Source organism: Macaca thibetana, chromosome 1, assembly GCF_024542745.1.
Source record: "Macaca thibetana thibetana isolate TM-01 chromosome 1, ASM2454274v1, whole genome shotgun sequence".
NCBI classification, from domain to species: domain Eukaryota; kingdom Metazoa; phylum Chordata; class Mammalia; order Primates; family Cercopithecidae; genus Macaca; species Macaca thibetana.
In genome coordinates, this window is record NC_065578.1 from 40,132,014 (window position 1) to 40,144,916 (window position 12,903).

The window sequence follows — 12,903 nt, forward strand, 5'->3', positions numbered from 1 at the left end:
CTCCTCTTCAACATCATACTGGAAGTCCTAGCTAATGCAGTAAGACAAAAAGTAAGATGAAAAGAATGCAGTTTGGGAAGGATGAAATAAAACTTTGTTCTCAGGTGACATAATTGTCTATGCAGAGAATATGAAATCCTTAATAACCAAAAAAATCCTGGAATTAATAAGTGATTATAACAAGAATGCAGGATACAAAGCTAATATATAAAAAGTCAATCACTTTCCTATATAGCGGCAATGAACAAGTGAAATTTAAAATTAAAAAAACACAATACAGGCCAGGCACAATTGCTCACTGTAATCCCAGTGCTTTGTGAGGCTAAAGCAGGAGGATTGTTTGAGGCCAGGAATTCAAGACCAGCCTGGGCAACATAACCCAGGCTTTTTTTTTTTTTTTTTTTTTTTTTTTTAAAATAGAGAAACCATCTCTATAAAAAATAAAAAAATAAAAAAATTAGCCAGGCATGGTGGCATGCCTGTAGTTCCAGCTACCCAGGAGGGTGAGGCAGGAAGATTGCTTCTGCCCAGGAGTTTGAGGCTGCGGAGAGCTATGATCACACCACTGCAATCCAGCCTGGGCAACACAGCAAGACCCTATTTCAAAAAACAAAACAAAACAAAATCCCACAATACCATTTATGTTAGCACCAAAAAATGAAATACCTAGGTATAAGTTAAACAAAATATATATAACATTTATATGAGGAAAACTAGAAAACTTTTTTGAAAGAAATGTAAAAAGAACTAAGTAGTAAACATATTTTGTGTTCATGGATAAGAGACTTAATATTGTCAGGATGTCACTTCTTTCCAACTCAATGTAGAGATTCACTGCACTCCTAATCAAAATCCCAGAATTTATTTTGTAGACAGCAACAAATTGAATCAGCTGGGGGTGGTGGCTCACACCTGTAATCTCAGCACTTTGGGAGATCAAGGTAGGAAGACTGCATGAGCCCAGGAGTTTGAGACCTGGGCAACATAGTGAGACCCTTTCTCTACAAAATTAGCTAGGTATAGTGGCATATGCCTGTAGTCCCAGCTATTCTGGAGGCTGAGGTGGGAGGACAGCTTGAGCCCAGGAAGATTGAAGCTGCAGTGAGCTGTAACTGCACCACTGCACTCCAGCTGGGCAACAGAGTGCATCTCTGTATCCACAACAACAGCAAACCAAACTGAATCTAAACTTTATATGAAGAGGCAAAACACCCAGAACAAAGTCAGGAGGGCTGATGTTACCTGACTTCGAGACTTACTGTAAAGCTACCATAATTAAGACAGTGTGGTATTGCCTAAAGAACAGACAGATCAATGGAACAGAATAGAGAGTCCAGAAATAAACCCACATAAATATAATCAGCTTATCTTTGACAAAGGAGTAAAGGCAATACAATAAAAAATAAAGATAGTCTTTTCAACAAATGGTTCTCGAACAACTGAACATTCACATGTAAAAAAGTGAACCTAGACACAGAACCTACACTCTTGAAAAAAAAAGTAACCCCAAAAGGATAATAGACCTAAATGTAAAATGCAAACTATAAAACTCCTAGACGATCGCATAGGAGAAAATCTAGATGACCTTGGGTTTGGCAATGACATTTTAGATAAGCCCCAGCAGCACCTTGCACCCTGTTCACATCCCAGTTTCAGTCCTGGTGGTACTAGCTTCACAGAACTAGCAGGTGCAGCCCACGCCTCACTTATGAGTCCTACCTATGGGAGCCCATTTCCAGTTTTTGCCTTAGTCCAAGCAGTAACAGCACAATATTCCCTAACACCTCATTCCTGGCGCTGCTAGGCCCCAGGACAGAATGCAGTCTGCCAATGGCTAGGATTGAAAATGGTGCGTCACTGCAGCTGCTTATGGCTCAGAAAGGGTGTGTGACCCAGTGCAAGCTCCTCTCCTGGAACAGTTCCCTCTCCTGGTCTTCTGGCAGCTCCCTATATCAGTTTCAGAGATTGGGAAGGTCAAGGGCTCTTTCGTTGCCAGGCATGCATGATTCCATACATGGGGATGTGGGCTGCTAGAAGTCTCTCACTTACCCTTGGGAAGTCACTTGCTGATTCCTAGCCAATCTCAGCCAGGTAGGCTGCTTCTCTTCTTTCTCCTTGCTTGCTTTCTGTGTTTCCTGTCACTTTCCTGTTGAATTCCAGTGTTCTATTTTAGAAAATATATCAGAAGTATGATTGTCTATACACTCTTTTGGTTCTTCTAAGTGGAGGAGGTTAGCATATGAAATGCTTCTAGTCAGCCATCTTTTTGTTGTTGTTGTTTTGGAGACAGGGTCTAGCTCTGTCGCCCAGGCTGGAGTGCAGTGGTGTGATTTTGGCTCACTGCAACCTCTGCCGTGCCCCATCCCTGGAATCAAGTGATCCTCCCAACTCAGCCTTCCGACTAGCTGGGACCACAGGTGCACATCAGCATGCTCAGCTGGCTATTGTTTTTTTCACTTTTAGTAGAGATGGGGGTCTCATGATGTTGCCCAGGCTGGTCTCAAACTCCTGAGCTCGTGATACACCTGCCTTAGCCTCCCAAAGTGCTGGGATTATAGGTGTGAGCCACCGTGCCCAGCCCTAGTCAGCCATCTTGAAGCCCCTTTGGTTTCTTGCAAAACAAAACATACTCTTACTATTCAATCTAGCAGTTGTCCTCCTTGGTATTTATCCAAAGTAGTTGAAACCGTATGTCCACATAAAAACCTGCACACAGATATTTACAGCAGCTTTATTCATAATTGCACAAACTTTGAAGCAACCAACATTCCCATAAGTAGGTGAGTGGATAAATAAACTGTGAAATATCTGGACAATGAAATATTTTTCAGTGCTAAAAAAAAAAAAATGAGCTATCAAGCCATGAAAATACATGGAATAAATTTCAATGCATAATACTAAGCGAAAGAAGCCAATCTGAAAAGGTGGCATACTGTATGATTTCAACTATGTGACATTCTGGAAAAGACAAATCTATGGAGACAATAAACAGATAGTGGTTGTCAGGGATTAGTGGGGAGGGAGGATGAATAGGCAGAGACCAGAGGGTTTTTAGGGCAGTGAAACTATTTTGTATTATACATGATGGTGGATGTATGTCATTATACATTTGTCAAAACCCATAGAAAGTAAAACACCAAGAGTAAACCCAAATGCAAACTAGGGACATGGGTGATAATAACGAGCCAATGTAAATTCATCAATTGTAAGAAATGTACCACTCTGGTGGAGGATGTTGATGAATGGGAGACAATGTATGTGTAGGGGCAGCAAGTATATAGGAAATCTCTGTATTTACCACTCAATTTTGCTGTGAATCTAAAACCGCTCTAAAAAATAAAAGTCTATTAAAAATTTTCAAAGAACAACAAAAAGAGCTCTTGATAACAAGATGCAAATCTCCAACCATGGGGAAGTAGAGTATAAGCATTTCCTAAATGTATATAACTAAATATACTAAATGTGTGTAAAATCCTTTTATGTAGAGCATTTTGCAGGTCTGGTGTTTCTACCAAACAGACTTTGGAAAATGCCACTGGAGTACTAAATAATTATAATTTAAAAAGCAAGATGGCAGAAATGAAAAACTCAATACAAAGTTTGGAAGATATAGTTGAGGAAAACTTGATGAAAGTTGACCAAAAGGCAAAGAATAGGGATAAGAACAGAGATATGACTATTACAGAACCAGGTCAAGAGATTCAACAACTGAATAAACAGGTATGATGGGAGTGAATAGAGAAAAGGAAGTGAAAGAAAATAATTGATGATGATGATGATTTATTTATTTATTTTTTTGAGACAGAGTCTCGCACTATCATCCAGGCTGGAGTGCAGTGGTGCGATCTTGGCTCACTGCAAACTCCACCTCCCTGGTTCAAGCAGTTCTCATGCCACAGCCTCCTGAGTAGCTGGGATTACAGGCATGCACCACCATGTCTGGCAAAAATAAAATTTTTTTTTATTTTTGGTAGAGATGGGGTTTCGCCATGTTGATCAAGCTGGTCTTGAATTCCTGGCCTCAAGCAATCCATCTGTCTTAGCCTCCTAAAGTGCTGGGATTACAGACGTGAGCCACCATACTCAGCCAATTTTTAAAAATTTTATAAAATGAAAGTGTCCAGTATGGTAGGTGAAAATACATCCAAGGTGAAATTTTAGGGTACTGGGAATTAAGAGAAACTTCCAAGAGAATGAAGAGATTTCATACAAAACTAAATATGTAAATCTAAGAATGATTTACAGAAAACAAAGACCTTGGAAAGAGCAAACTGAGACCCTCACCAAAAAAGACAGGTGAACAGAATCTCAAGAAACTAAGAAGGATCCAGGAGAGATTTCTTCTAGAGTATGACATGGATAGAATATATAATATACTTGGATATAAAGAGAGATGTACACAGTAGGAAGAGAGTTTAAGGTTGAATTAATAATAAGTACACAGAAAAATAAACACATAACAAGAAAATCAACAAGATTTCCCCTGAAAATGAAATGTTGAGCAACAAAGGAAAAGTAATCATCGTATACTATATGGCTCAATTGATAACAGCATTTAACTAGTTATAATAACAAAACACTCAATTTTGATCTAATCAAAATTATAGTATCGTAGAATTGGAATAGGGAAATATGTGTGGATAGATAAGGGCAAGGAAATAAAGAAGAGTTAAATTCTCATCTTCTAGAGTGGGTAGTCAGTGGAAAAATAACTAAAAAAGATAGCAATATGGACATGCTATTTAGATACAGAGGTAAATAAAAACATCAGTTAAATTGAAAGTGACTGCCTCTGGGGAATAGTAATTGACAGGGGAATACGAGGTGTGTTTGTCTTGTTTTTGTAATAAGTTGTATAGACCCTTCATTCCTTTAAACTATGAATGTGTATAACTGATACAAATCAAAATACCTTTTAAAAAGTTCTCTACAGTTAAAAAAATGAAAGGTAGGTAAAAGATATAAATGTGGAATATCACATTCAGACTATGATAGCTTTTACTGTTAACATTTGAATGGACTATAAAGGTTATTTGGACTAATCCTATCATTGTATAGATTATAAACTGAGGCTCAGATAGGGAAGTGATATCAAGGTCACACAAAGTGAATCAAGGCCCACTCAAGAGATGGCGACACAATGATCAGTGAAGACTATTACAGCCTGACCATGGCAGGTTCTGTCACCTTCTATAGGTTATTGGAAAGGAAACTATGGCTGAGCCTTCCCTTCAGGCTCCTACATTCTAGGATTTGATTAGAGACATACTCAACTCCTAAGAGAAAGATAACCCTAACTTCCATGGGGATCATGCCAATTGCTTAGACTTCCTAGAAGACGGAGTGTCTGCCGAGTAACAGAATAGGGTTTCACACATTTATCTTAACTTACACAGTAAAAAAATGAGTATTTTTATTTATAGTTACCCCCTTGGAAGGTTGTATATCTGCAGATAGTTATTTTAGTTACTGTCATAGACAGTTTATGACATGGGAACAGATATGCAAAACCCAGGATGATTACCCACCCAGTTCATCCACTAGATTTTGCAATGAGTCAACCACTCATTGGTTGATCTCTAACATCAAGTTTACTTTCATTGTACCAAAGTTTGTCCCCATCAATGATTGTTTAAAAAAAAAAATTAGAGAAATTTCATACGTATTTTAAGGGTGGCACCATTACTGAAATGCTGGGAGGATTCTGGAAGGTAGAAGGGATCACTCAGAAGGGAATACCCCTAACTGGGAAGGAAGGTTATTATTCTAAACTAGGCCAGGGAGCTCTTGGTGCTGTCCCTGCATTAGTTCCCCATCCCTGAGTTCACAGAAAACTTACCTAAGTTTGATTGTCTAACATTATTTCAAATGCCAAAGATAAAAATTGTTTAAAAGATTTTACTTAGGTTTACAAGTGGAAAGGCGCTAATTACTGGTGTAAGACAAAAGCAAGTGCAGACACTAGGTCTGGGGCTTGTGCACAGGTAGTCCTGTCATCTGCTCTTACCTGTGGGGGCCTGCATGGCTGAGCTGGGGATGGTGGCAGCATCTTGGGGTACAGTGCTGGTATCCGGTTCAGGAGTGCTGGTTGTTGGTGAGGCAGGTGGTGGGTTCAGCAAAGTTCGAGGTTTCCTCTGTCAAAATGAATGGGGAAAAAATTGCTACCCATGACAGGTCTTTTCATTCTCTATTCTTGGCACTTAATTCACTCATGAAGCAAAAATATATTTATGGATGGAATAGTGTTTTATCTTTGTTTTCTATACAGCATCTGGCTTAAAGCTATACATATACCTGTAGCAGATGCTTAGTAGACATTTTCTGAATCTATATATAAGCCTCTGGTCTTTTGTAGGATCAAAGCTTAATGTATTATCTTTTATACTAGATTCAATATTATCATATGAAGTTCCAGATCCCTTATTAGTTGGGCAGACAAAAGCAAAATATGCTATAGTTTAAGTCTGCTTTGACATTACTTTGTACTTTGTCTCTTTAAAAATGGAAACAAATAAAAAATAGAAATGACCCTTCTAACTCTACAAACAACTTTACTCTGTGTGCCTCTCTCTTCACCTCATTACCTGCCCTTCTTTCCCTTAAATGTCTTACTCTAGTAAATCTGTACTGCTTCTTTAAAAACTGCAATTTTACCTGGTCCACACCTTTACAATGATAAGATGTCTCTTCCACTTGAAATGCTCTCTCTTTTTAAATTTATTTTACAAATTTGTTTATCTAGGAAGCTTTTCTAGTTTTTCTCTAATCATTGTCTCTTTTATGTTACCTCTGTTTTTTGAACTGTTGCATTTGTCAATATATTGTCATGATATGTTTACATACCAGTATCCCTATTCACTTGGAACTCTTTGAAAGTCTGGTTCTAAGTACAATTCTTAGCATGGTACTTAGCATAAAATAAGTGTAAATAAAATTTTTTATGAAGCATGCAGTATAATAAAGGAAATAATAGAGGAAATAATAAAGATGATTTGAGAAATCTATTATTTCCCCTACACTGTTCAGGGCAGTTTTTGGGAGAGAAGGATCTCAGGTTTTCTTCTAAGAAACAGTTTTCTAAAAAGCTTTTTTTTTTTTTTGAGATAGAGTCTTGCTCTGTTGTCCAGGCTGGCATGCAGTGGCATGGTTCTGGCTCACTGCAACCTCCACCTCCCATGCTCAAGTGATCCTCCCACCTCAGCCTCCTGAGTAGCTGGGACTACAGTTGTGTGCCAGCACGCATGGCTTACTTTTATAATTTTTTTGTAGAGATGAGGTCTCATATTGCCAAGGCTGGTCTCAAACTTCCTCCTGCTCAAGCGATTATCCTACCTTGGCCTCCCAAAGTGTTGGGATTATAGGCAGGAGCCACTACGTCTGGCTAAAAGCCTTTCTGAATGCAAGCCAAACATAACCATCACGGAGATCCAAAAATCCACTTTTACTAAATGCTTCATGTAGGGGTAACTGCTGGGAGCCATATCAACCTGTCTGCCTTCTGGGAGTATGTTCTCTAAAGAGATAGCTCTGATGACAGCAGGCATATATAAGATGGCTTTGCCTGTGAAAGCAATCATGAAACTCTCATGAAGCATTTAAAACACACATTGAAAGTGAACATCTGCTCATGTTTTTTTACTGCTAAAAGTGAAAATCCAAATAAGTAACGAATGAGTCAGGGAAGGAAGGAAATACCACCTCAACTTCAATGAGTTGATGGTAGGATTTCATTGGGTCCCTAAACGAACAAGCCTGGTAGGTTCGGTGCCTGAATAATGTAAACCTATTTGAGATAGGTACATGTACAATATTATATGTACTCATACATTATCTCGTTTCCATTTTACAGGTGATAAAATGGGCTCAGGACTTTACCCAGAGAAGTCTTCCCAAAGTCATACACATGGTAACATATGGAGATAAGATCTAAACCTAAGTATGTCTGGCTTTAAAGCTTATGCTCTATCCACAAGACTACTCTGCTTCAAAAAGAGATATAAAGCCAGCCATGGTGGCTCACGCTTGTAATCCCAGCACTATGGGAGGTCTAGGTGGGAAAATTGCTTGGGCCCAAGAGTTTGAGACCAGCCTGGGCAACACAGCAAGGCCCCATGTCTACAAAAAAATTTTTAAAAATTAGCTGGGCATGATGGCACATGCCTATAATCCCAGCTACTTGGGAGGTTGAGGTGGGAGGATTGCTTGAGCCCAGGAAGTCAAGGCTGCAGTGAACAATGATTGTGTCACTACACTCAGCCTGGGTGACAGAGTGAGACCCTGCCTCAAAAATCAAAGCAAAACAAACAAAAAGGGATATAAGGCTCACAGGTGAAGTGGAAGGCATATACACTTGTAGGGGTTGGCAAAAGAACACAAAGGAGAATTAGAGTATCAAATGCTAGGACATAAAATACAGGAAAAGATGAGAATGACTGCTTTCAAGACGGCTGGAAAGAAAAAGGACTTTGGTTACTACGTTCAAGACTTCCTGAGGGAGCAGAGCAGAGGCAATCACAGAATCAGTTTTTGAGTTCTGAATGATCTTAAAGGCCATTTAACCCAACCATCTACCCAATACTTCTAATTCCCTCTCCCTAAAAGATCCCTCCTATAGAGTCATCCAGTCCCTGATGAAATACCTCTAGTTATAGGGGCTCATTACTTCCATTTGGGGATAGATTTAACTGTTCCTTTTATGTTGAGATAAAGCTTCTCTGCTTGAGTTTCCATTTATTGGTTCTGGTTATATCTTTGGAGCCCCCCAGATAAGTTTTCTCCCTCTTCTGACTGTCCTCAAGATGTCATCATCAAAAGCCATCATCAAAAGCATGGCTTCTCTGGCCTTTGCATCCTTTGGGCCTTCAGCCTCTCCTCTGCAACATGAGAATGAGGTAATGAAGGCAAAAATGAATTAGGACCTGGGTTAGTGGTAACAGATCAAGAGGAGCATTATGTGTTACACAGGAAGATCAGGAGGTGATATTGAGAATTCGAAACCAAAAATAAGAGACAACTGAGATTAGTAACATCATCACTAAAATCATCCATCCATCCATCCATCCATCCATCCATCCATCCATCCATCCACGCACCCACCCACCTACCCTCCTACCCATCTTGCATATTCTGAATATTTCCCAAAAGGCTGACTACGATATAAGGCACCACAGGAGGGAAAAAAAAGAAAAAGATTAGGTTCTTGACCTTGAGGAGCTTATATTCTACAAGGACTGAAGTCAGTGGAAGCTAATAAACAAGCAAAACAAACCAACAGACAAACAAACTAGCCCTAGGGAGGAATTAATGAGATTGAGATGGAATGCCCAGGGAGAACTGGGTATCATCTGTATACTGGAACTCAGGGAGGAGAATCAGAGAAATCTCCTGACAGTTAAGAAATGAGTGGAGGAGGTGATGCTAAAAGGGGCCCTAGAGAAGCTGCTGACAGAAGTCTTTTTTTTTTTTTTTTTTTTTTTTTTTTTTTTTCATATCAATGCCTTCCTTAGGGAAGATACCCATGAAAAACAGGCCATGACTAAGAGGTAGTACTTTCAGTAACAGTGCTCAGTGAAGCTGACTCAGCTGTCTTTTCCAATACTAGAATACTAGAAGTGTTGTGTCCCTCAGGAAATGTGGGAAAGAGTGAATATATGCTAGGGAACCAGTGACCTTGGAAGTAGATCTAAGGACCAATCTCTGTAGGTTTTGCCATTTACTAGCCATGTGATCTTAGAAAAATCATTTTACATCTGTAAGTCTCAATTTACAATAAAATAACATTAACACTATTTATCGCCTAGGGTTTTATGAAAATCATGGGATATGTATGCATTGGCATTTAATACAGAGTCTGATAGTAGGTATTCAATTTTTTTTGAAGAGGTACAGATAGCAAAAAATACATTCAACCTGAAAAAGCTGATTAAAAGAAAAAAAAAACACATTTACAGAGTTAATTTGTGCTTTCTGTCCACATGATGGACATCTACTTTGGAAAGGTTAACAAAGAGCAGTTTCTTCCATGTACACTAGACCAGAATCTCCTCAAATATGAGTAACTTTCAAAGTTAAAATTTGTTTCCTATCCTCCACAATCCTATCTTTAATGTTACCAACTCTCAGGTAAGTAGCAAGTAGGGATGATGATCTAGGAAATTCCTCTTACAAGCATATACAAGATAGAGAAGAGGGCCAGATATGCCCCTTTCCAAGAGAGATGGGTATGGATGAATGACCGCCCCCGCCCCTCTCCCCCCACCCGCCTTATTTTTTTGAGATGGAGTCTTGTTCTGTTGCCCAGTCTAGAGTAGAGTGGTGCGATCTCCGCTCACTGCAAGCTCCCCCTGCCGGGTTCACGCCATTCTCCTACCTCAGCCTCCAGAGTAGCTGGAACTACAGGCGCCCGCCACCACACCTGGCTAATTTTTTGTATTTTTAGTAGAGATGGGGTTTCATCCTGTTAGCCAGGATGGTTTCAATCTCCTGACCTTGTGATCCACCCGCCTCGGCCTCCCAAAGTGCTGGGATTACAGGTATAAGCCACCGCGCCTGGCCGAATGACCCCTTTATAATCCCCTATCCCTTTCTGGGAAACCCACATTTTACCTACCTTGCTGCCAGGTTTGGGACCTCTCTTCTTTGGGAATTTCAAAGGTTCAGCTGTCTTGGATGGGGCAGAGATGGGATGGGAAATTAGGGTCTTGGGTGTCCGGCCCCGCTTCTTTCCTGGTTTACGCCCCCTCTGCCCTGGTTGATGTTCCAAGACAGTTTTGGTGCTGCTGTGGATGCTGGGCTTCTCAGTATTCACATCCGAGGCAGGATAGGGATTCTTTGGAATCACAACTGCAAGAAAAAGACTCATTCTATCACCCTCCCTCCCCCATGCATTCTCATCCCAGCCAGAAGGAAAAAAGGACTTGCCACTTCTGCTCAGGTAGTTTTGTTCCAAGAAGCTGGTTTCCTGGCATTTGACCTAAACGTTTAGGAAATCTCTGAAGAAAACTGCATTTAGATTGGCTGGAATTGGAGGTTTTAAATTATTTCTGGCAGATGCAAAAAATATATTAAATTTTTCTTCCTAAGGCATTTTAGACAAGTATTGTGACCTAAGTCAAAGCTGAAGTATATAAATATTAACAGAATCATAGGCTCACAGTTGAAAGGGCTCTTAGAAACCTATAATTCTCTCCTGCTAAGAATGAAGGTCTAAGGCTCAGAACAGGACACAATGCCCTCCCCAAGTTACATAGTGAGTTGGGGATAAGAACTGTTTTGAAATTGAGCCCTGATAACTATGCCAGGGATTTTCTACATCAATCTACTTGAAGTTTTAGTTTGACTATTGCAGTGAGGAGTAGAGGAACATGTGGAAATATAAACCTGATAGCATCTCTCCTTAAAGTCCTTTGCTCTTAAAAACCTTTATTCCTCATACCTTTAAGGTAAGGTCTAAATTCTTTATCCTGATTTCTAAGGACTTTTCTGACTCTGCCCATCTTGCTCTCCCATTATGACTAATGTCATTTCCTATCATCCCACCCCATGTTCTAGTAGCCATATATGTTGAGCTATTATTTTTTATCAGACACATGTCAATACTAAATTTTCAGCACTCGATCCAGGGCCACCTCCTTATTGAGGCCTTCTCTCACCATGTCCCAACTAAGTCAGTGCCCTCTCTTTACTCCCAAAGCATTCTGTAGACATCTATGTTACAGTACTTCTTAATTTTACTCCAGTTATTCATTTTTTCCTTAAACTGAGAATTTTTTGAGGTAAGAGATATCTAATTCATCCTACAAATAGTGAGCACTTACTGTAAGTTATACACTGTGCTAAGCCCTGGGGATAGAACAGTGAACAAACCAGACTTCCACTCTCATGGAGCTTACCTCCTAGTGAGAGAGACAGAAAATTAAAAAAATAGCACAATATACAGTAAAATGTCAGGTAGTGCTAAGTGTTGTGATTAAAACTAACGCAGGGTAAGGAAACAGAATTTTAAGGGAAGTCCTCTTTGAGAAGATGACATTTACACAGAGCTCCTGAAAGAGGTAAAGGCACAATGCCTTATGAAGATGTGAGAGGGTATAACAACAAGTGCAAAGATTATGAGACAGGAACATGTTAGTGTGTTTGAGAAATGGAAAGGAGGTCAGTAGAGCTGTAATTGAGTGAACAAAGGGGAGGGTAGAGAGAAATTAGGTTAGAGAGTGCGTAGCAGTAAAACTGTGTAGGACTGTAGCCTGTGAAAATGAACTGAACTTACTCTAAATATAAAGGGAAGCCACTGGAAGGTTTTGAGCAGGGGAGGGACAAGATATACTTAAACGGACCACTCCGACTGCTTTGTGAGAGGGACGAGAGTAGAATTAGGAAGACCAGTTAATAAACTATTATATAGGGCAGGTAGAAGATAATACTTCCTAGGCCTCCAGGTAGGAAGTGATAGTTGTGGTAGTACAATGTTAACGATGTAACAACTAGAAAAAGTCAGAGTAATTATTTAAAGACAGCACAGAGCTGTCATGAGGATTAGATGAACTGGAATTCCAGGGGATGGCCTCTGAGGTAGCTGATACTGTTTTCTTTCCTGAGGGCATCTGCTAATTTTGGCATAAACTAAGGATCAGGCTTGGCATGTGGTGAGGGGCTCCACTGGAAGAAAGAGAAATGAGAGCTGCTGTGACAAACTGGAAACTTAAGGAGCCCCTTCATGTGGCCAGTTTTTCTCACTGGGTATTTGCTGAATTTTGGGTCAGCACACTGGAACTTTAAAGCTTTTAAAAGGCAGAATAAAATCTCCTATAATCTTGTGGTTTTAGGAGACAAGGTTCCACTAGAAGTAGGTGGTATACCCCAAACACATGGCTGATCTCCTCTTAAAGATATTTTAAAACTATA

At 39.8% G+C, this 12,903-nt stretch overlaps 1 protein-coding gene across 14 annotated transcripts in view; it reads right to left on the bottom strand.

Annotated features, from left to right (window-relative positions):
- SCMH1 (Scm polycomb group protein homolog 1) overlaps window positions 1-12,903 on the bottom strand; it is a 221,711-nt gene that overhangs the window by 36,549 nt on the left and 172,259 nt on the right. For 13 of the 14 annotated variants that reach the window (XM_050798428.1, XM_050798387.1, XM_050798397.1 and 10 more), the window contains 2 exons: window positions 10,610-10,842; window positions 6,008-6,134 (listed from right to left, as the gene is read on the bottom strand). The exons of the other annotated variant lie outside the window; for it this stretch is intronic. In XM_050798428.1, coding sequence (XP_050654385.1) covers window positions 6,008-6,134; window positions 10,610-10,842 — 360 coding nt within the window. The remainder of the gene's footprint in view (window positions 1-6,007; window positions 6,135-10,609; window positions 10,843-12,903) is intronic. 14 annotated transcript variants of the gene reach the window in all.